Source organism: Schistocerca piceifrons, chromosome 8 (assembly GCF_021461385.2).
Source record: "Schistocerca piceifrons isolate TAMUIC-IGC-003096 chromosome 8, iqSchPice1.1, whole genome shotgun sequence".
NCBI lineage: Eukaryota > Metazoa > Arthropoda > Insecta > Orthoptera > Acrididae > Schistocerca > Schistocerca piceifrons.
The window spans coordinates 161,149,164-161,173,849 of NC_060145.1; the positions used below are offsets into that span (position 1 = coordinate 161,149,164).

Below are 24,686 nucleotides of genomic sequence, written 5' to 3' on the forward strand. Positions count from 1 at the left end.
ATTTCATTTGTGGCTCCATAAAATTTATAACATTATAAAAAGACTTTTTGAATAAATAATTTGGATAATTTAAAATGAATTATTTTCTGTGGTCACTTTAGCCTTATAAGCAAAACATGACAAAGAAGCCCAGGTTTACAGGTTTCAACAAATAAGATTGACATCCCTGGTGTGGGCAACTGCTTATAAAGGCAGGAATACAGTATGAAGTCTTAGGGAAAAGTAGTATGCAAGGCGAACAGAGCAAACAGCTATGTGGTGCAGTCCTAGTGCAAGGCTGTTTTATATTGTTTGAACTTTCACTTGCTCACCAAAAAGGCCACCGGAAACAGCCTCTTAATCAGTGACTAGCATCACAGTGTTACTTACGAAAGCTTTGGGTGTGACCACTGGAGAAATACAGGGTCTCCCAGAAAGATTAGTCAGCATTCAGGAATATGACAGAAATGATCATTTGAAGCAAAAAGCATATGAACTTATGCACTGTTCCACGTGGCTTCCAAAATAGAACTCATTTACTATACATTGGTATCCACGTGGCTTCCAAAATAGAACACATATACTATACATTGGTATTTATTTTCTGTATTATTGAATACATTGTCGGGTTTAAACATATACATTTTTACAGCTGATAGAAAACATTACTTCCTACCTTCCTTTGCATTCCTACTGACACCCGTAGTCAGCGGCAGTCTAATGGCCACTGGAATTTTTGGTAACAATGCTAAGTACTGTGTAGCTCACTAATTTATTTAGTTGCAAGGACTCTCATACTACAAATAGTATCTGGTGACAAAACATTTTATAATTCTGTGCACAGGAATAGGAATGTGCATTTACTGATTCAGAAGTTTCCTAGTCATTAGTGTCTCTGAACTCTTCCTCCCCTAGGCAGCTCACAATGCTTGTGAGCATGTGCTTTGGGAGCATGGACCCCTGTGCCATTGCAGCATTTCTTCTTATACCAACAATGCAACCACTGTCCTCCCCCTTCTCTGTGTATCCTTCCTCCATGAATCATAAATTGTGGTGGCTTCTTCGAAGTGGCCTGAACTTGCACAAGTACTCTGATTTTTTTTACTCTTCTAGCCCCTTAGCTTTTATCTTATCTCCTTTTTCATTTAGTCACTGATTACTAGGTTTGACACTCCACACTCTGCTTTCCAAAATTTTCTCAGTAATTAAGGAAAGTTCAACCAACAAATTGTGCTTCCCACCAGGTGTCCAGTTACACATGATTCACCTGGTGTGTGTGTGTGTGTGATACTCACAAAGTTCCTGAACCCCGGCAAAGTATCCAACTTTGGAGAGGGACGGGTGTCCTCAAGTACGTGCATGGCTGTAGCCCCTGAACACACAAATACTACACTGTTGGTTCCTGTGCTGTCCATGAAAGCTTAGCAGTATGTGAACATCATATCCAGGACTTTGGGACTTCGTTTGATGATTACAGCAGAAGTAGAAAAGGCACTGAAGGAGATGAAGAATAGGAAGGCATGTGGAATTGATGACTTGCCAGCAGAACTATTGAAGAATGTGGGAAACAAGGCAAGAAAAGAAATAGTCTACTTCTGTAACGAGATATATGACAAAGGGGAATGGCCCGAGGACTTCCTTGCAACAGTTATGATACCAATAGAGGAAAAGAGAAACTCTAAACAATGTGAAGAGCATTGGACTATCAGTCTAATTTCTCATGCAGCTTAAGTCTTGCTGAGAGTGTTGAATAGAAGGCTATATGGCAAGCTGGATAGAGGGATTGCAGAGGAGCAGTTCAGATTTAGAAGAGGAAAAGGAACAAGAGATGCTATTGGCCTGTTAAGAACTGTAGGGGAAAGATATACGGAAAAAGATAGAGAAATCTTTGCTGTTTTTACAGATTTAGAAAAGGCTTTTGACAGAGTTCAATGGAACAAGCTGATGGATATTTTGAAGAGGAAAGGAGTAGATTGCAAAGAGAGACAACTGATACAGAATCTATATTTACACCAGAAAGTAAGGTTAAGGATTGGAAATGAAATGTCAGAAGGAAGCAGCATTGACGAGGTGTTAGACAAGGTTGTTGCCTTTCCCCACTGTTGTCTATCGCATACCTTGAAGAGATTATTGCAAAAGGCTTAGATGGGAAAAGAGGAATAATGTATTGGTGGAAAGAGAATAGAATGTATAAGATTTGCTGATGACATGGTATTAGTGGCAGAAAGTGAGTGGACAGTGAATAACATGCTGAAAGATCTGAATGAAGCTTGTGTGGAATATTGGATGCAAATAAACACAGCAAAAACAAAGAGTATGGTCATCAGTACAAGACACAGACTGTCCAATATTGAAATAGGACAATCTATCATTAGCCAAGTAAGTGCATTTACATATCTTGGAAGCACAATAACTGAGGACTTAAGATGTCACCAGGAGGTGAAAACTGGAATTGTCATAGCGAAGAAGGCATTCAACAGAAAGAGGAGACTCTTATGTGGCAAATTAGATAAAGGTCTAAGGAAAAGTCTTGGCAAATGTTTTGTCTGGAGTGTGGCACTAAATGGGGCAGAAATATGGACACTGAGACGAGAGGATGAAAAAAGGTTAGAAGCATTTGAGATATGGATGTGGAGGAGAATGGAGAGAATAAGCAGGATGGAAAGAGTGAGTAATGAAAGAGTATTGGAAAGGGTTGGTGAGAGATGTCTGCTGAAGATTGTAAGAGGAAGGAAAAAGAACTGGTTGGGACATTCATTGAGAAGGAAGTGCTTGCTAGCAGATGCTTTGGAAGGATTGATTTGTAGGAGAAGACTGAGAGGAAGAAGGAGATAAAATATGGTAGACACATAAAGGGAAGAGGAAATTATGCAGACCTGAAGAGGCAGAAGACCGGACAGCCTGGAGAACTACCACGTGAAAACCTGCCTTTTGGCAGAACACTGATGATGATCTCACCAGTCTTGCATATTGATTGGGGACTTGCTGGTTGGATGTGAAATATCTATGTTCACATTGCGTGAATAGCCCTGGAGGGCCTTCAGCAGTTTTCAGCCAACATACCTCCCCCACCTTAGGATACTTTACCGTTCCCTTCTTCTTTTTCCATGCAAGACAAACATACTAATGGCCATGTTGACTGTCTGTCTTGTTTATTATACAAGAATTTTATCAATGTGACATTCTCAGCATGGAGTGACTGATGATCTGATATTGTGGTCCTTAAAACCACCAGCAAAATCCAATCCAAAATTTTGTAGAGAAATAATGTTTCACTAATGATTATTCTTCCTGTTTTTGCACAGTGTGTGTGATCTTGCTGAGTGTAATAAAACAGTTTCACATATGAGTGGTATTCGTAAAGTTCTAATCATCAGCTTGATAAAATAAAGTTACGTAATTAATTTCTTGCTTTCCTAGAAAACAGTCAAATCCGAGTGCTGTAGTACCATAGCATGCAGATCAACGAGCTGAAACAAAATGGTGCAGCTCATCTCCAATTCGTCAGACTTCATGACTATTCCTCGCACATTGATTGCGATAAATAACATTTTTAAGCATTGTTCTTGAACAGTCTCCACCTTATACTTTAAGAATTCACTGACATCCTTTAGAAAATCATACACTATTTATTTCAATCAAGCTTATTGATTATGGATACAATAGAGCTCTGTAACTACATATTAAATGGAATGTAACTAAAGATGTCTGGGACTAGTCACATCACTGTGACATAGGAAAACACTTTAGTGTATTGTTTTGTGTGTTGGTTATTTTTAAAATTTTCTTGAAAAATCAGTTTATTTACTCATTGCTGCATTGTGAACAGTACTAGTGGTAACATCCAGATGGCAGCTTCCATTCTCGTTGCCTATCAGCCACGATGCTAAACAGGATTCACCATCATTCAATATTTATTACTATTTCTCTGTAAATGCTGAGCGTCACCAGAACATCATTGCTCAAACATATAACACTTATGGCATGGAAACACATGTGTGGTTTTGGCACGCATAATATAAATGTTATACAGGCTATGAAGTCGCTATGGTGCAGCACAGTCTTTATTACACAGATCGTCGTTTGGTAGTGCCCCATCGTTTGGTAGTTAACAAATCCAGTTCATGTGAAGTTGTTATAAAATGTACAACACATCAAAAGAATCAACCAGGTAGTCAAAAACCAAGCAAATCCATCAATAATGTGTAGGAGAGCTCTCCAAAATGCTCTAGTTGAGATCCAGTAGACAGCCAAGTCATGAAAGTAAGCAAGGTGGAGACTTTAGTACAGCACTATTCAAAGTGTCTTGCAGCAGCCCAGCAGTCAAGTTTTATCTGTGGCTTGATGTCAGTGGCCAGGCCCATCGTGATAGCTTGTAGGTGCTTCTTATTGGCCACTGGAGGATTTGTTGATGGTGGATAATGCAATATATTGATCGCAATGTATTGAACTTTTTGTCAGATGAGAGAGAGAGAGAGAGAGAGAGAGAGAGAGAGAGAGAGAGAGAGAGAGAGAGAGAGAGAGAGAACATTCCTACCCACTGTAATCAGTGGATAGGGCCAACAATGGGTAGTGTCAGAAGTGTCCCTGTCTGTGTATGATTGCTGTCTGAATTGGGGAGAGGTGTGGGTGCGCAAACCTGCTAAAGGTTCGCTGTTCATCTCAGCGTTGGTGTCAATGTTTTCTGCTTGCAGCAGGGGTATGTATCTGATGTTGGAGTCAGCGGAAGCCAGTGTTCCAGTCTCCGGGGCTGTACTGGATGTCTCTGGTGCTGGAGGTGGAAAAGGATCCCACTCTATGGGTGCCATCTGCAATGGCACTGAACCTAGTAGTGGCGTGTGCCAGGTGCCTAGAAGTCGTATCAAACTGACTCCAGGGTGTGTGGCGGTGGTCTCGATGTGGAAGCAACTAAGTGTGGGTGCAGTTAGTTGGCATGTCATACCTGGTTGGTATGTCACACCAGTATAGTGTCTTCGGAGTGCAGCTCTGATGACACTGGTATCTATTGTGGGGTCTTCCTGAAGCTGCAGCCTCAAAAATCTTTGGCCAATGAGTAATGAGGGACAGACATGGGCTGGTGTTGAGTGTGTTCTAGGCTTCAGGAGATTCCAGAGGGTCCAGTGTTGTTGGCCATGCATCAGTTCTGCCATTGTGTGCCTCTGTATTGGTGTGGTCGTTTCGGAGGCCGACATCTGGTTCAGGACATCAGCAGTGGGTGCAGCTGATAGCATCTTCCGCATCTGCACCTTAAATGACCAGACAGACTGCCTGACTTCACAAATGAAGGCTGAGTGGAATGGTACCATCGGGAGCATTATGCCATTGAAAGAGCAGACATCTTGAAACGTGCTCTATAGAAATTGAGGGCTATTACCCCAGTCAGTTGGTTCTGGGACCCCTTCAGTGCCGAGTATTTTCTGCAAAGCACTTGTTTCTGTGGTATTTGAAATTCAGACTACATATGAAAACTTGGAAAATAAAAGCCTATGACAATGGGTCACATTTCTCTAAGGAAGGGGCCAGTAAAGTCCCCATAGAAGCATTTCAATGAGTGCTGTGGTGCACGCTGAATGTGGAATCATTGCAGGAGTGCTGACTAGGTTGAAGCACAGGTCTCACAGGGGCAGGCTGTTGTCTCAGTATTCTGCATGATGCAGGGCCAGTAGGCACACAACCTTGTTAGTGCCTTCATGCTTGTCATCCCCCAGTCATCAGTATGCAGGAGGTTTATGGCATGCAGATGCTTTGACAGCAGGATAACCACCTAAACATTGTTTTCAGCCAGTGTCAACATCTTTACTTCCTGTACCATCACAATTTAGTTTCTTTGGGAAAAAATATGTATGTAGTTTTGAAAGGGAATGGTGAGAGACAATCCACCCGACCTTGGCAAATGTGTTTCATAACTTTTGTCTGTGACTAGGGTTCTCAGCTGGATCCTTTGCAGTTGGGGGTGCAGTAACAGGAAACTCTTGTAGGCAGTTTTGTAAAGTATAATTTATTTAAAAGTGTAGTGTTTCCAGACTGTGTTGCACCCGGATCCACTTACAGTTGGGTGAATGTGTTGCTGATCTTTAAATTCAAATTTATAATTTTAAAATGAAATTGAATTTTAGACTCTGGAATAGATTACCTTTTTTTTGTGCCATTTTTCGATTTCCAGTTGTATCAGACTTGCCCATGCAGAAGGATTTTGTCTTAGTTGGCTTTTATAATTGCTCTGCACAACTCCTTAAAACCAATTGACAAACCCTTAACACTCCCTGTATCATGGGTTGGTCGGCAGGAAAATTAGTAAACAGCGCTTTCTGGTTAGCACGCAAATACTGCAAAACCTGGAGACTGAAACAGTGCACAGTTGCGTTAGAATCAATTCTTTGTTATTAGAAGAAGAAAAAAGAAATTTTAGGGAGGTTTCTCCCTTCTATGTTAACTAATGCGTGGAGGATACACCAGATTTAATAGATACTGTGAATGGATTCCACCATAGAATTTTTCTAACTGAGATGGCTGCAATTCACCAAGTAGGTATAAAATCCTCTGAGAACAAGGAAACAAAATGACTATTGTTCCCATATTGTAAGGTTTTGTGGATCCTAACATGAAAGCATTATGGAAAGTACAGACACGTAAAGACACTACGAAACTAAAGAAAACAGTGAGAAGGTAAATGGTAAGGAGAAATTGGTGGTATTTGATGTGACATTCAGCACACCTGTATTGCAGAAGTACTTAGGGTTTGGATGTATGTACTTGAATGGTGGATTCATTAACAACACATTCCTTTTTATTATGGATGCAGCAAGTAAAGATGTGCGAGCTTAAGATCATAGAAGCAGTCCATTACGGGGCACTAGGTTGGCTGCTGCAGCTTACAGGACAACTAACATAAACTTTTCCTACACCAATGTTGATGAGCTGCCATTATTCATCAAAGTGGATTTAGCCTCCTTGTAAGTTTTAAGATCATTTTATGTGGATTATATAATAATAATGAAATGTGATTATTCATATCAGTTTGATTCCAAATATGCTGTATATAGTAGAGACTGGGATCTTTTTTGTTACGTTAGCTGTTCAGCTTCCCACATTGTTTCATACTCTTCCACACTATTGGATGCGCTTTGTTTGAGAAAGAATCTGCTAAAATTGATATATGCTTTCCTTAGTACAGCAGTACTTTTAGTGGTATGTGCCAGCAGCTTAAGGTTAAATCTTATTTCTGACCTGATTTCAAGCTCAAATTTTCATTGTAGACTGCACTTGATTGTAACACACAGATGTTGGTGAATGCTGCCAGCAACTCTTTCTGTATGTTGCTTGCATATATGTTTATAATTTAAAGTGGTTTATCCTTTTACCATCTTTTCTGAATCTTTCTCAACCTCTCGCCTCCTCCCAATTCTTCATTGTCTATGCATGAAGTTGTTCAGTTTTCTAATGGTCTTGTTCTCTTATAGGAACCAAGCTGAAATGTCCCATACATGTCGTGGCACAATAAGTTTGCATGGAGCATTAATACACACAGAAGATTCATGTACATTTGTTATATCAAATGGTGGCACTCAGACATTTCACATAAAGGCTGCCAATGAAGTGGAACGTCAACGATGGGTTACTGCCCTAGAACTGGCAAAAGCTAAGGCTATCCGAGTGATGGAGTCAGGTAAAATGCATTTTAATATAAACTTCGGCAATTTTTTTTCTTACCACATAATATTACTTGATGTACCTTTGGAGTTTGGTTAAAGAAAATAAAAGAAATAAGCTGTAGTTCTTAATGTTTCTATTCAAATATTTCTTTTTAGTCATAGGTAGAATGAGTAACCTTTACTAATATTAAAATCTCTCTCTCTCTCTCTCTCTCTCTCTCTCTCTCTCTCTCTCTCTCTCTCTCTCTCTCTCACTGTTATGGAAGATTATCATAATTTGAACCTGAAACTGTCCAGTCATAGTTTTTTTGTCATTGAGATGTTTTGAATTGCTTATGATTAATTTTCTCTTTTATTTGTGTAGCTGCTGTGTTACACAACACTCTCAAATGTTAGGCAAGATTGCAAGCTAATGGATTAAATCATACAAAAAGGGCAGTTTTGTCAAGAATTTCAAAGAAATAACACTGTTGGGTGGGCTAGGGGGGGAAATCAAATAATGGTTATCTTTTTGTACACAGATAATGTTTCTCAAAGAAGGAGGTTTAGTATGCCTTGAAAATTGCACATTATGATACAGTAAATACAGTAGGCATACTTGTTTCAGTCATTGAAGTTAAGACTTCAGCTAGTTTTATCAGTTTCTATGGAAACTTGTAAAAATAAATGAATCTTTTCCTCCAAATGGGACATTTGAACCTTTGTCAAGAAATTATGTAATAGGCTACAAGAAGCACTAGAGTGTAATCAGGTGCCATTAATTTTCAAGGAACTGGAATGAATAAGAAGTAGAAACTGTGTGTGTAATTCTGCAATTGTGGACTGGAGATATTCATATAATACTTTTGAATTGACATACTTCAAGCTGAAATATTGAATTATGTAATGAAAAGTCACAGATTCACAGAGATTAGCTCCTGTCTTGGGTATTTTAAGAATGACTATTTGGAAATGAAAGAAGCATATTCAGAATAAAATCAGGTTGTGGCTTCAATCATTCCCGAATTGTCAATTTGTGTGTGTATCAGGTTTCACAAAGAGTTTGTAGTTACAAAAACTAAAGTGGCTGACAGTGGAAGATCAAACGATGGAAACTCCGGGTAGAAATATCAACAATGTAGGAAAAGACAGATTGCTAATTACTGTAAAGAAGAGACATAAAGTTCCAGACAGGCAGAATTAAGAGACTCACACAAAATAGTTCATTTCATTTTGCATAAGAGCTGAAGCATTCATAACAGTTAGCTTGAGAACATAATGATTTTTTTTTCATCTAAGGGCTGCACAGCTCACCTGCTGCAGCTTACAGGACGTACAGAACAAGCAACAGAACACTTTATCTGTGCCAGTGTTGATGAGGTGAGGTGTGTAGAATGAATGTTGAACTGTTAACTTGGGTGTTGTACTGACCATCATGGTCAGAGATGTGTTGCATGAACCAGTTCCATAGTTTCCAAAAGTACGGCAAAAAAGAAAAGCAAAACACAAGTTCCTTTCTGTTCAAGCTGCCACAAAGTGTTCATATTTTTATTTTATCCTCTTTTCACCATTTAGTTATGCTAATCAATGATGCCTTCATAATGTTTGTCCATACTTGCTTCATCATTTTTTTGTTCTATGTGCTTCTTTATTTACATTACCTGACATTGCTATTTTGAAGTAAGGATACCCACAGTTTTGAAATGCCTTTCTTTTGAAATTTAGTATTCTTTGTCTGGGTGCAGTGATGTGAGAAGTCATATTAACATGAGAAATTCATTTCATTGAGTATAATTACTTTTATTTTGTAGTGTGTTCTGAAATCGTGTGATACATGTAAGAATAACACACAGTTGGCAATGCTTCCACAGAGTTTCTTTCACTTATGAGCTGGTTTTCAATTTGTGAGGCCATTATTGATTTGAGCATAATGCAGTGAAAGATATACAGTTGGTATTTTGTTGTAGAAATGAAATTAAAATATGTTTCAAATGATCAGTCACATTTAGCAAATTTTCATGTTTAATTGTCACATACTCTTAGGAGTTTTCTGTTAAAATTGTTGGTTAAAAGCAGCATTCTCCAGTCTTTCATTTTTTAGTAATTTATTCTAGTAACTGTATACCCATTGACGGATGCTTCCATTATCACAGTGGGACTGTAAGTTTGTCTCACTGGTGTCTGGAAAGCTCTAATTTTATGTAGATTGATGGTCCACATTGTATCTTAACAAGGCATCAGTATACTCAATAAGGTTAAGTAGGGTCATGGCTTCAGGAACATCAGATGCTTCTGCAGTGTGTTCTGTGTATATTTCTGTCACATTATCGTAGTGCTAAAGGTTATATATGTACCTTTGACTTTTGATGGTTTTTACTCCCTTTTTTTTTTTTTTTTTTTTTTTTTTTTTTTTACAACAAAATTAGTGTCACAGAAGGAGCTGAAGTCTTTAGCAAATTCTAGATGTTGTTTTTGTGGAACACAAAAAATTTGTAAAAAACATGGTGGCTTTTTGAGGTGTCACCCGAGTAGCGTAAGAATACACTTTGGATGGTGGTTAGTGGTCTATAAATGTATTATAGACATTGTAAATAAATAATCAGGTATTTCTGGCTCTGCACTGAAAAGTGCTATTTCTTAGTGTTCCATTAATTGATGTAATATTGTGTTCAGTTTTTGTAATGTGTGGGAGTATAGTATTGGTGAACCAGGCAGATTTAATCATCAGTTTTCATATGCAATTAATCTTTGAATACTTATTTCACTTGTACAGATACACTTAGATGACCAGTTTAGCATTGACTTCTGTAATACAGTGTGACTATGCAGCAATAAAAAGCTTATTTAAATGGAGATTTTAATATATACTCCCCTTAACAGTGATCAGCGTCACAGTTAGAAAAGTCCTCCTCTCTAACCCCCCTCTTTCAGAAGTATCATTATGACTTTGCTGACAATTATGTCAATGAAAATAATAATGAGAACTTGTAGCTTTTTTGAAAGTTTTGGGCTTTCTGATGACACTGTGCAACATAGAAAATAAACAGAAACCATTTGCATACAGCTGAATAATATGTAGTATGTAGAAGCATCTATCTGTACATTAACTTTCACTTGCTTTTAAGGTATTGGTCTTTTTTCTAGTTTACTTGTTTCACCAATCATCAGCGGTCTATGCTTCCCAGTTACAGCACTGCTCCACATGCAATCTTCTGTGGGGTGATATTATTGGCTGCATGTGCACGGGATGGTAGTTCCCTAGTCTGGCTGCTGCTAGTCTCCAAACAATGGTGCACTATGACACAGAATGTTGAAGGGCTCCATTACTTGTTCTCAGATGATAGGCACAGATGTGAAAGGACTGCAGTGTGATCCTCCGTTGTAGTGGTCAGATTCGGCCGATCACAACCTTGATGAGTATACCTGCCCTCACATTCCCATGGAGTCCAACACTGTCACATCTGAATGCCTCAAAAATCTGAATATTGCACAATTTAACCAATCAGCCAAATGGAGGGCCACAATGAAATCCCTTTCAAGCACTGGCAGTAGCTGATAATACTGTCTTACATGAGCATACATCATCTCCAAGTCCTTCAGTGTTCACTCAACATCTGACACTATTCCCACCCTTTATATACCCTGTCAGGACGGGTGACAACACTAAACATGAACAACATTAATGCACTCTGGTGACCTCTTACCTTTCACAGGGAATTGCAGCTCTATTCATTTACACACGTGCCAATAGTGTGTACATGTATTAAGTTACATTGGCATGCTAACATCTCTTCACTTTTTTTTGAGCCAGTGTAGCAAGTTTACTTTGCAAAAGTACAGAATATGATAAATTGTTTGAATCTTTATGATGGTGCTGTAATAAAATAGCCACTGCCGCCCTCCCTCCCAACCCCACTAGGGTAGACAGTTTCTTAGAAAATTAGCAATAAAAATATCTTTTTGCACTTTAGTGTTACTTCTCATGAAGTTAAAGAAACGAGCTCTACCAATGTCAGCATTGTTGTTGTTGTTGTTGGTAGTGGTGGTGTTGGTGGTGGTGGATGAATATTTTTGGTGACACAGGTTAAACCTCTCATTTTGATTAATTTTCACAAAATGATTTGCTGGACTGGCATTTCTAAGTAAAATGTGTTAGTTTTTTTGGCAAGATGGCGGCAAATAGTAAAAAGTTCTTAGCTTACGTAAAAACTCGTGTTTTGATGGGGAAAAGTTTAAAAAATGCGGAAAAGTACTACTGAAAACCGGAATCACGTGCAAGGAATGTAATAACTAGTATCATTTTCGATGTGCAAAAGTGGACTCATCTGTGAAAGAAAATAATGAATTTATAACATGCTGGAACTGTAGTCAGTGCTGCGTTCAGAATTCAGATAACTATCATAAAGCAAAAATTTGTGAGCGTAGGTGTGAATTATCTGTACTAGTCGGCGATATGGTAAGTGAAATCCAGAGCCTAAAGGCTGAAGTTACTCTCTTAAATAAGAAGTTGTATGAATTTGAACAACAGCGCCTGATGAACGAATGTAGGCCTAAACTAAAAACCAAGGAAAGCTTTCCTGCCGTCATTACTCAAAACAGGTTTCAAATTCTCGACGAAATAGTGGAACAAGAACAAGTTCAGTCCGTGCAAACTAGAAGTAATCCTTCAAGCAGCAAAAAAACTGTCGGTGATAAGTTCAGAAAACACCAAGTCCCAAACTCGTGTGCAAAACGTGAAACTGAACGTAAACAAACCGTCCAAGGAAATGGAATCTGTGAAATTACATGCAAGAAATCATCCCTAGAGAAAAACAGAAGAAACGACGACAATCAGAAACACAAGCAGGGCCGGATTCTATTATATGGAGACAGCCATGGACGTGAAATAGCGCAAAACATCCCAAATATGCAATACAACTTTGCAGCGGTAGGCCACATCCAGCCTGGAGCCCCTCTTTCTGCTGTAGTGAAGCCGTGCATGCAGGATTGTGACTCCTTCTCATCCAATGACTGTGTCATTATTATGGGAGGTTCACATGATGTAGCAAGAAATCAAGCAAATGATGCAATTAGACATATGAAAATGGTACTGGGTAAGTTAAATAACACTAAAACAATTGTTGTCAACATTCCACAGAGCCATGATCTTATGAAACAGTCTATTGTGAACCAGGAAGTTCATAAAACAAATGACAGGATTAAAGCTCTATGAAGTAAATTTCAGAATGTGTCTCTAGTAGATGTCAGCTATCTAGAAAGGGAGCTGCACACATCTCATGGTCTGCACATGAACAAAAGAGGCAAAAAGATTGTTAGTAGCAAAATTATTGCGGAAGTCAGGTGACATTGTTCACAAAGTGATGAAAAGAAGTCCATTGCCATGGGGTGGTACAACCCACCTCAACAAAATCTGCAACACCAGCCACCACTGGCAAGCCAGGGAAACTTGTAAAGCCTGCTGGCCTCATTGCTTGTCCAAAATTATCCTCTAAGGTCCAGCAGATAAAACTCAGCCTTAAAATCATACACCAGAATCTTGGTAGTCTTAGAAATAAGCATAATGATCTAGATGTAATTTCACAGATTGACAAACCTGATATATTAGTTGTAACTGAACATTGGTACAATGAAGCTCTGATTAGCATTAGTCAACCACTGTGTATGAAATTCTGCACAGCCTTCAGTAGAAAAGACAAGACTGGGGGAGGTGTAGCAATTTTCACTCTAAATGAAAGTAATTTTGATGTTATTGATGTGAGTGCCTTCTGCTTGGAAGGAGTCTCAGAATTTGCTGCAATAAACCTAAAATGGGGTAGAGATAACATAACAGTTATCGGTGTTTACAGGCCACCTGCAGCAAATACAGATACCTTTTTTTGTAAATCTTTCTGACTTGCTTGTATATATAGACACAACATTTTCTGGGCTAAATGGTCATGTAAATATTATAGTTACAGGGGATATAAATATAGATTTATTAACAAATGATGTCAGCACCAAAAAGTTACATCGTCTGTGTGATGAATTTAACCTGACCCCACTCATTCGGGAGCCCACTAGAGAAATTGGCAATAGTAAAACATGTCTTGACAACATAATAACAAACATGACCCACCTATCCCACAGTGCATCGGTTTTAAAACTAGCCATCTCAGATCACCATGCAGTACAGCTTAAATTGGAGCTCCATGAGGCCCCCACTGTCACCACAAAGCAACAGTTTGTAACTAAAAGAATAATGTATAATGACAACATAAATAGACTAAACTGCATGCTAGCACAAATAAAATGGTTTGAAAATAATAGCTTTTCATATGATATCTTTGCTGCTGACTTCTATTACTGCTTTGATACCACATGCCCAGTTGTAATCACAAAAACGAAACACACAAAAATATAAACAAAAATATATGGGTAAATAGTAATGTCACTGAAGCGAGGGAAAAATTAAAATTACTCCACAGTGCAATGCTGAATAATAGAGAGATTCCTGAGGTAAAGGAAGCCTTCAAAATATATCAAGCACACTATAAGGACTTACTCTCACAGACCAGGAGCAACTATGTTGCAAATAAGCTTCAAAACTCACACAACGTAACTGCTGGCATCTGGGCAGTCATAAACAGTTTTAGAACCTGCAATGACAAATCCCGTATGGACTTTACTATTAACCACAGTGGTATGCTCATAAAAGACCAACTGGAAATTGCAAATATTTTTAATGAATATTTTTCTTCCGTAGGGGAAGCCATAAATGACAAACATAAAAACATGCACTACAGTTTTAAAGGTAATACATGTGACCATAGTATGTATCTAGCCCCCACAAACTGTGCAGAAATAATGGGCATCATTAGCTCTCTAAAACCCTCTAATTCAGCTGGGCATGATGGCCTAAATACTAATGTTTTAAAAGCCTGTAGCCAAAATGTCTCTGTACCTCTGTCAGCAGTCAACAGTATAATAGAATCAGGCACCTTTCCAGACAGACTCAAAATAGCACTGGTAACACCCATTTTTAAGAAAGGTGACAACAACAAAATAGAAAACTACAGACCAGTCTCAATCCTCCCCGTCTTTTCCAAAGTAGTTGAGAAAGTTATATTCAACAGGAATATAAACTTTCTTAACAAACACAACTCGGTGTTCGAAAATCAAAATGGATTCCTAAAAGGTAAATCAACTAGCACTGCAGCTGCTCAACTAATTGAAGAGGTGATAGGGGGTATCGAAAGCAAGGAACATGTGGCAGGTGTATACCTAGACCTGGAAAAAGCCTTTGATTGTGTGAACGTTGACATCCTATTAGACAAGCTATGGAAAATGGGCATTAGAGGCGCTGCTTATGACCTAATAAAGTGTTATATGAGCAATAGAAAACAGTTTGTTCTACTTAAAACGGAAAGTAGTGTCTACAAATCAGAGATCACGTACATAAAATATGGTGTGCCCCAGGGCTCGGTGTTGGGCCCCCTTCTGTTCTTGATCTATGTAAATGATATTAAATACTGTACTATAAATTCCAAAATTGTTCTGTATGCCGATGACACGTCCATTGTATGTAAAAAGGAATCATGTAATGAACTAGAGGCAGAGTGCAATAATGTGACAAAAGAAATTGCTCAGTTTTTTCATGAAAGCCACTTAAATGTAAGCACCAGTAAAACATGTTTGATGGAGTTTAACAAAAGTAGTTTGAATAATGAAATTAAATTATACATGGGCAACGAATTGGTAAAGAAAGAGTCTAGTGTAAAATTCCTTGGCTTAACAATCCAAAGCAACCTGAAATGGGACACACATATTGACTCCCTAGCAACTAAGTTGTCAAAAAATGTATTTGCAGTCAGTACTATTAGCAAGTTCTGTAGAGACACCGTAGTCCTAAAGACTGCATACCATGCTCTTTTCTCCTCTCACTTGAACTACGGTATTGAAATTTGGGGGGCAACAACCAAAGCTAATCTAGATAAGCTACTCATTCTTCAAAAAAGGGGTGTGAGATTAATCTGTGGAGCAAAATATAGGGAATCTTGTCGCAACTTGTTTCCAGAAACAGAGGTGTTAACTGTTATAAACACATACATTCTAAAAGCCATATTGCTTGTGAAAAGACTGCACCCAAACACTTATTCAGATTTCCACCAGTACAATACTAGAAATAAAGAAAGATTTTACATTGGCAGCCACAGAACAGCACTTTACGAAAGGGGGCCTCAGTATGCAGGTATAAAATTAGCTAATGCACTGCCTAGTGCAGTCACGGCTCTTCCTACAATTAAACTGAAACATCAACTTAAGAAATTTTTAGTAAAACACCCTTTCTACTCATTAGAAGAGTACCATACTTATATGAAGAACAACAAATGCTTTGTGAAATTATGTGAATAGAAATCAATAAACATCTTATTGTAATTTTGTTGTAAATTAATGACGTATTCAGAAGAATGTGTCTTGTGTATTGTACAAATAACTTTAATCATTACTGTTTCTTTGTACATGTGCAGTGTACCATTCGATGTTGAATAAAGCTATTATTATTATTATTATTATTATTATTATTATTATTATTAACATCAGTTCCTACGTGCTCTGTTGTAAAATTTTATAGAGTGTTTGGATGTCATCAGCAAAGTTTCGAGCTATGGCATCAGCAGAGTTTCCCACTATTACCAAATTGACCATTCCTTGATACCTGAGATGCCAGGATGTGTCCTACCAGCTTAGTCTGTTTATTTTTATTTTATTTTTTTTCTCTAGTTGCGGCATAAATTTCTTTCTTCACCCAATCTGATTCAGCGCCTCTTCATTAGTTGTTTGATCCACCCATCTAATCCTTTGCATTCTTTTGTAACACCACATCCCAAAAGCTTCTACTATCTTCTTGTCTGAACTAGTTATTATCCACATAGTACTTCCGTACAAGGCTACACTACACAATTACATTCCTAATACTTAAACTTACATGCAGTGTCAGCAAGTTTCTCTTTTTCAGAAATGATTGTTTTGCTATTGTCAATCTGCAGTCTCCCTACTTTGGCCATCATCAGTTATTTTGCTGCTCACACACCAAAATTCATCTGTTACTGTTAATGTATCATTTCCTCATCCAATTGCCTTGGCACCACATCATTTAATTTGACTATGTTGCATTGCCCTGTTTTTACTTTTGTTGATGTTCACATAATGAAATCTTTTCAATAGATTTTTCCCTCAGTTGGGCCAAAGAACGGTAGACATTATAATCCAACATTTTGAAAGGGGAAGGTCCAGGCTAGCTGCAAAAGTTAAATATTCTTTATGACACCTGTTTCAGCTTTATTCCCATTTTCAAGTACTATCTAGTTTAATTTGACATCCATATTGCATCTGTAATAAACTGTCATTGTCTGATTCATAGTGACTATGTAATTATAAATGTGTGTAATATTTTTTGACACTTATTTCATAATTTGTTTACTATAAAGTACAATTTGGCATTTATTTATTTATTTGGCATTTGTTTAGTATGATGCTATGTGTTTACAAGACAGTGTGAATTCTGTTCAACTGCTCTTCCAGATCATTTGCCATCTCTGGCAGAATTACAATGTCACTGGAAAAAGTCAGTGATTTAATTTCTTCCCTCTGAACCTTAATCCACTTTCCAAATTCCTCCTCCAATTACTGCTTTTTATTCATATTCTTTAACTATTATACTGCAGTTTGGTTTCTACTTTTCACTCCCAATATTTTATACCTGCTACCATCATAATTCCGAAGAGTATGTTCCAGTCCACATTGTCAAAAATTTTCTTTAAATCTGCAAATGCTATAAATGTTTGTTTGCTTTTGGTTAACTCTTGTTTTGAGAGATGTCATAGAGTCAGTATAACTTAGCACATTCGTACATTTCTCCAGAACCCAAACTGATCTTCCCTGGTGTTGGTATCTACCAATTTTTCTGTTCATATGTAAATAAAGTGTTTCAGTATTATGCAGCTGTGGCTTATTAGGTTGACAGTTCAGTAATACGTCTCTCAGCATTTACCTTCTTTTGAACTGGGATTATTACATTCTTCTTGAAGTCTGAGGGTATTTCACCTGTCACACATATCCTGAGCACCATATGGAGTAGTTTTATCATGGATGATACTCACAAGAATATCAGTCATTCTGAGAAAATGTCATCTACAGCAGGGGCCTTTTTTTAAGGTCTGCTTCATTTGCTGCATTTTTTTATTTTCTCCTTTCATTATTATCTTTTATGATGTTATGCAAGATTATCTACTGGGGCATGTGTTTTGGTCTATTTTATCCTCTAATACCTTCATTATTTCATCTGTCAAATCTACATACTTGCCTTTTATTGTATTCCATTCCCCTGTTTCAGCCATTCATTGCATAGTGGTCCGTTTGAAACTCACAACAGAGTCTAATTCCTTCAATTTATCCAGGTCCTGACTCCTTAAACGCCTACCTTCCTGTAGTTTCTTTAGTTTTAACATTCAATTACACTACTGTTTGTAAAAAGTGAAACACTAAGAAGCAATGGCCTGCAAAATGCTACAATAAGAGGATGCTTAGAACCATAGTAAGTGGTTTAAACAACAGAGAGGTGGCATGCACGTAGTCCCAACAGTGCCCCCTTTTGTGTAACCGTCAGTGTTACGCAATGCTCAATCAGTGCAGAGCCATCATGTGAAGTGGAAATGTGGTAACAGAGTGTCACTATGCCATACAAACATCACAGGGTGAAATATCGGCATATGAATGCATTCAAACAGGACAGAATGATTGGTCTCCAGGAGACAAGTCTGTCATTCCATGACATCACTGCTTATACAGGGCCTGCTGCTTCAACAGGGAGGCATATGTGGAACCAATGGAGAGAAGGCGGCCATACACAGCTATGATGGGGTTTGGGTGGCACAAGGTGATCACAGTGTGAGATGACTGCCATCTTGTCCTCTTGGCCATAATGGACAGAACAGCTGTACCCACAGCGTTGGTGCAATGTTGGAGCACTGCAACAGGTGTGAACATGTCTGCATCAATCTTTCTATGCTGTCTTCCGCATGCCGTACTGGTGACATGCATGCCATTGTGTCAGGTTCTATTGCCCAGAACCCACTATACCCAGAATTGCAGTGGGCGTATGAAGGTCTATGCTGGCATATGCGTTTGATACCGCCGTGGTGAATGCAGTCTGCCAGACTCTGTTGTTGAACGGCACAGTGGACGTCTACATCAATACTCTTGCAAATTGCATCTAAGTGCCTGGCAGAAGGTTCATCTAACCATGTTCACAATAATTCTCTATTATCCCAATCTCATACAGAGCGTGGAAAAAATGAACATCTGTATCTCTCTATGCGAGCTCTGATTTCCCTTATTTCATTATGATGAGCATTTCTCCCTATGTAGGTAGGTGTCAAAAAAAAAAAAAAAAAAATATTTTCGCATTCAGAGGAGAAAGTTGGTGATTGAAATTTCATGAGAAGATTCCGTTGCTATGAAAAATGCCTTTGTTTTAAAGATGTCTACCCCAAATCCCATATAATTCCAGTGGCACTTCTCGCCTATTTTCCGATAACCCAAAACGTGCTGCTCTTCTTTGAACTTTCTAGATGTACTACATCACTCCTGTCTGGTAAGCACCCACATTGCACAGAATTATTCTAAAACAGGACGGATAAGTGTAGTGTAGGCAGTCTCCTTAGTAGATCTGTTACATTTTCTAAGTGTCCTGCCAATAAAACACAGTCTTTGGTTAGCCTTTCCCACATTATTTTCTGTGTGTTCCTTTAATTTGAGTTGTTTGTACTTGTAATTCCTAGGCATTTAGTTGAATTTACGACCTTTAGATTTGACTGATTTACTGTGTAATTGAAGTTTAACAGATTCCTTTTAGCTTATGTGGATGACCTCACACTTTTCATTATTTAGGTTCAATTGCCAATTTTTGCACCATAGAGAGATCTTTTCTAAATCATTCTGCAAATTGTTTTGATCTTCTGATGACTTTACTAGTCAATAAATGACAGCATTGTCTGTAAACAACCTAAGATAACTGCTCAGATTGTCTCCTAAATCGTTTATATAGATAACGAACAGCAAAGGGCCTGTAACGCTACCTTGGGGTATACCAGAAATCACTTCTGTTTTACCCAATGACTTTCCCTAAATTACTATGAACTGTGACCTCTCTGACAGGAAATCACACATCCAGTCACATAACTGAGATGATATTCCATAAGCACGCAATTTCTCTTGTGTGGTACAGTGTCAGAAGCCTTCTGGAAATCCAGAAATATGGAATCAATCTGAAATCACTTGTCAGTAGCACTCAACACTTCTTGCGAGTAAAGAGCTAGATGTGTTTCACAAGAACAATGTTTTCTCAATCCGTGTTGACTGTGTGTCAATAGACTGTTTTCTTTGGGGTAATTCATAATGTTCAAACACAATATATGTTCCAAAATCCTGCTGCATATTGACATTAATGATATCGGCCTGTAATTTAGTGGATTACTCCTACTACCTTTCTTGAATAGTGGTGTGACATGTGCGACTTTCCAGTCTTTGGGTACGGATCTTTCATCAAGCGAACGGTTGTATGTGATTGGTAAGTATGGAGCTATTGTATCAGGAACTTAACTGGTATGCAGTCTGGACCGGAAGACTTGCTTTTATTAAATGATAAGTTGCTTCACTACTCTGAAGATATCTGCTTCTATATTACTTATGTTGGTAACTGTTCTTATTTGAATTCTAGAGTATTTACTTCGTCTTCTTTGGTGAAGTAATGTTGGAAGGCTGTGTTTAGTAACTCTGCTTTGGGAGCACTGTCATCAATAGTATTTTCATTGCTATCACGCAGAGAAGGTATTGATTGTATCTTGCCGCTAGCATACTTCACATACAACCAGAATTTTTTTGGCTTTTCTACCTGGTTTTGAGACAAAGTTTCATTGTGGAAACTGTTATAAGTATCACTCATTGAAGCCTGCACTAATTTTCGAAGGTTCTGTAAAAGATCTCCAAGATTGGCGGTTTTGTGGCCTTAAATTTGACATGTTTTTTTGTTGTTTCTGCAACAGCGTCTGGCCTGTTTTGTTTACCATGGAGGATCATCTCCGTTGTGTCTTAATTTGCTTGGTATAAATCTCTCAATTGATGCCAATATTATTTCTTTGAATTCAAACCACATCTGGTCTACACTTACATTTGTTAATTTGGAAAGAGTGGAGATTGTCTCTCAGGAAAGCTCCAAGTGAATCTATATTTGCTCTATTGAATAGGTATATTTTTCATTTAATTTTGGAAGATTTATACTTGCAGTATCCAATCTCGCTATGACAACCCTGTGCTCACTAATCCCTGCATCCATTTTGATTTTTGTTATTCGTTCAGGATTATTTGTTGGCAAGAAGTCAAGTGTGTTTTTACATCTGCTTACTGTGCATGTGGGCTCATGAACTAACTGCTTGAAATAATTTTCAGAGAATGCATTTACCACAACTTTGGATTACGTTTTATGCGTACTTCTGGATTTAAGCATGTATTTTTGTCAACATATTGAGGGTGAATTAAAGTCACCACCAACTATAATTGTATGTGTTGTGTATTTATTTGAAATTAAACTCAAGTTTTCTCTGAACCTTTCAGCAAATCTATCATTGGTATTGGGAGATGGGTAAAAGAATCCAATTATTATTTTATTCCAGTTGCCAACAATGACCTCTGCTCGTACTAACTCACAGGAACTATCTGCTCCAGTTTCATGACAAGATAAACTACTTCTGACAGCAACAAACACACCATCACCAACTGTGTTTAGCCTATTCTTTCAAAACACCGTTAGGTTGTTTGCAAAAATTTCGGCCAGCTTTCAGCGCCTATAATGATCTGAGCATCAGTGCTTTCTATTAGTGCTTGGAGCTCTGGTACTTTCCCAACACAGCTACGGCAATTTACAACTGTTATACTGATGGTTCCTGTATCTACATTTTTCTTGTGTTTAGTCTGTTCCCCTTGAGACTGAAGTCATTTTTGTGTTTTCCCAAGACCCTCTAACCTAAAAAACCACCCAGACCATGCCACAGCCCCTTCTACCCTTGTAGCCACCTCCTGTGTGTAGTGGACTCCTGATCTATTCAGCAGAACCTGAAACCCAACCACCCCATGGGGCAAGTCGAGGAATCTGCAGCCTACAACGTTGCAGAACAGTGTGAGCCTCTGATTCAGACCCTCCACTCAGCTCTGTACCTGAGGTCCTTAATTGGTCCTGTCGACTATGCTGCATATGGTGAGATCTGCTTTCATCTCGCAAGCAAGACTGGCAGCCTTTACCACTTCTGTTAGCCGCTTGAAACCAGAGAGATTCTCTTTCGATCCAAAGCAACACACATCGGTGGTACTGACATGAGCCACCACCTGCAGTAGGCTGCACCCTGTGCTCTTCACGGCATCCAGAGTGACCCGTTCCACATCTGGAATGACTCCACCCGGTGTGCACATGGAGTGCACTTTGGCCTTCTTCCCCTTCGTGGCAGCCATGTCCTTAAGGGGCCTCATAACGTGCCTAACATTGGAACTCACAACTACCAATAATCCCACCTTCTGTGATTGCCCGGATCTTGCAGGCTGAGAGGTTTCATCTGAAACAGTACAGGTGACGGCATCTGGCTGGGCAACAATTCAGCCACAGACAGCATGTGGAACATGTTTGTCAGACTGACCGGAGAGGCCTTTCATGTGGCCCACTGGGAAATCTTTCACTCTCCGCCCTGAGGTGACCTCCCACTCAACCACAGGTGAGGGGTCAACCTCAGTGCAGGCAGTAATTGGGCTGCCACCACTGAGGACTGAATGGAGGACTTCGATGTGCTGGGCATCTGTTGGATCCCCACAGCTGGCCCGCAACAGCGATGCCCGTTCACTGCAGCTTCAAGCTGTGTAACCAAAGCCATCACAGCCTGGAGCTAAGAGCGAAGTGTCACCAACTCCGCTTGCATCCGCACACAACAATCACAGTCCATATCCATACTAAAGACCGTCAAAAACTAAACTACTCAGACAAACAGACTATCAACATGTTGTGCGGAGATCTACTGTAGACCCTGACGAAATGCCAGAACTGTGTCTAATAAATTGGATTAATACCCAGAGATTCAAAACATGATCTACTGAATCACTCAGCTGAGACTGAATAATTCGCTCGTGATTTGGAACTTGTAATACGTCACAAAATTGGTTTATTTTCTGACACAAATGAAAATACAAGAACTGTGTCTGTTAGATATTAAATTAATACACACAAACTCGAGAATCTAAACTATCAAAGTACACAGAAGAAATTATACAGTTCGCTCTTGGTTATGAACTTTTAAAGGTCCAAAAATTGGTCACTTCTGTGTTGCTGCTTCTCTCTTGTCCGGTTGCTGCTGCCTGACTCTATCAACTGTGATGCTTTGAGGCACCATTGTGTATAACACATGATCTCACTTCTTGCATCTCGAGGGCAGCCTGCACAGCTACATGAGGGAGATTTTACAATCTGAGGCATTACCCCTCCTGCAGGCCATTCCACATGCTATATTTCAGCAGGACAATGCCCGGCCACATGTGGTGAGAAATGTGCAACTTTCTTCGAAGAATCGTGGGTAATATTGTTTCCCTGGCCTGCCCATTTGCCGGACATTTCGCCCATCAAACACGTCTGGGATATTCTCAGTTGGTAGTTTGTTCATTTTGGTCCTGACATAGCTTTGTGTATGTGCCTACAAACTGTGTGGCAAAGTATTTCCCATCAGCATTTTCATGTGCTCATTGGTTCCATTCCATGACGTCTAGCAGCTCTGATTGCAGCACATGGTGGCACTACTGCATACTGAATTTCCGCAGTCACTGTGCAGTTACCGTTCTGTAATGCTAATCATTTGTGTAGTATCATGTTTCAAATTAGGGGAATAAATTATGAATAAATTTCATTATGACCACATCTCTCAGTCTGAGTGTTTCACTTTTTCCAAACAGTAGTGTATTAGCCAATAAATTATGACTGTGTACCCCTGGAAGAGTTTGCAGTTTAAAGTCTGGTTTCTAAATCTCCATCAAATCTTATAACATACCAGTTCTTAGTACCTCTTTCATTACTGTTAGTATTTGCAATGATTAACCTCTTTTTTGTGTAGAATTGTAGCAGGCGGCTTCTCCTTTCATTGCTATGACCCCAGCCTGTGTTCTCCAACTCCTTTCTGGTATCTTCCTGTTACTCTTATCCACTCTCCCATGATAATTAAATTTTTGTCTCTCATAACTATCTGAATAGTTTCTTTTATCTCATTATACATTTATTCAGTCTCTTCATATATCAGTCTAGTTGGCATATAAACTTGTACTATTGTGGTGGCTGTTGGCTGTTTCTATCTTGGCTATGAATACACTTTCGCTATTCTGTTTGCAGCAGCGTGCCCGTAGTCATATTTTCTCATTCATTATTAGATCTACTCCTGCATTATCCCTATTTGATTTTATATTTATACCCTGTACTTGCCTGATCAGAAGTCTTGTTCTCACTGCCACTGCTATTTACATATTCCCACTATATTTGACTTCAACCTATCCATTTCCCATTTTAAATTCTCTATCTATCTACCTGATGAATAGCTTGTAACATCCACACCCTGATCCATAGACTGCTAGTTTTTCCTGGTGATGACCTTCTGTTTAGTAATCCCTGTTTGTAGATTTGAATGGGGGGACTGTTTTAGTTGTGGAACATTTTACTCAAGAGTATGCCATATCCTTAAGTCATTTAGTATAGCTACATGCCCTCATGAAAAATACCCCTCCATTGTTGTGTACCTACAGTACAGCTATTTGTATTGCTTAGACACACCAACCAGCCCAGCTCAGCAACTTCCATTGTTCGTTGGTGAGGGTAGGGGGAATTGATTGTATTTATGGTGAAGTATGAAAATGCAAATTTAGTATTCAGATAAGATTTTTGTTGTTGCAAAGTTTTTTCCCCAATCTTGATGGTACTTGTGAGGACCCACAGTCAAAATATTACAGGAAGAAAATGATTGA

The 24,686-nt window shown here is 38.7% G+C and overlaps 1 protein-coding gene across 4 annotated transcripts in view; it reads left to right on the top strand.

Moving 5' to 3' along the window:
- LOC124711207 (oxysterol-binding protein 1) overlaps positions 1-24,686 on the top strand; it is a 306,892-nt gene that overhangs the window by 43,863 nt on the left and 238,343 nt on the right. For all 4 annotated transcript variants that reach the window (XM_047241150.1, XM_047241152.1, XM_047241151.1 and 1 more), the window contains one exon: positions 7,440-7,645. In XM_047241150.1, the coding sequence (XP_047097106.1) occupies positions 7,440-7,645 (206 nt within the window). The remainder of the gene's footprint in view (positions 1-7,439; positions 7,646-24,686) is intronic.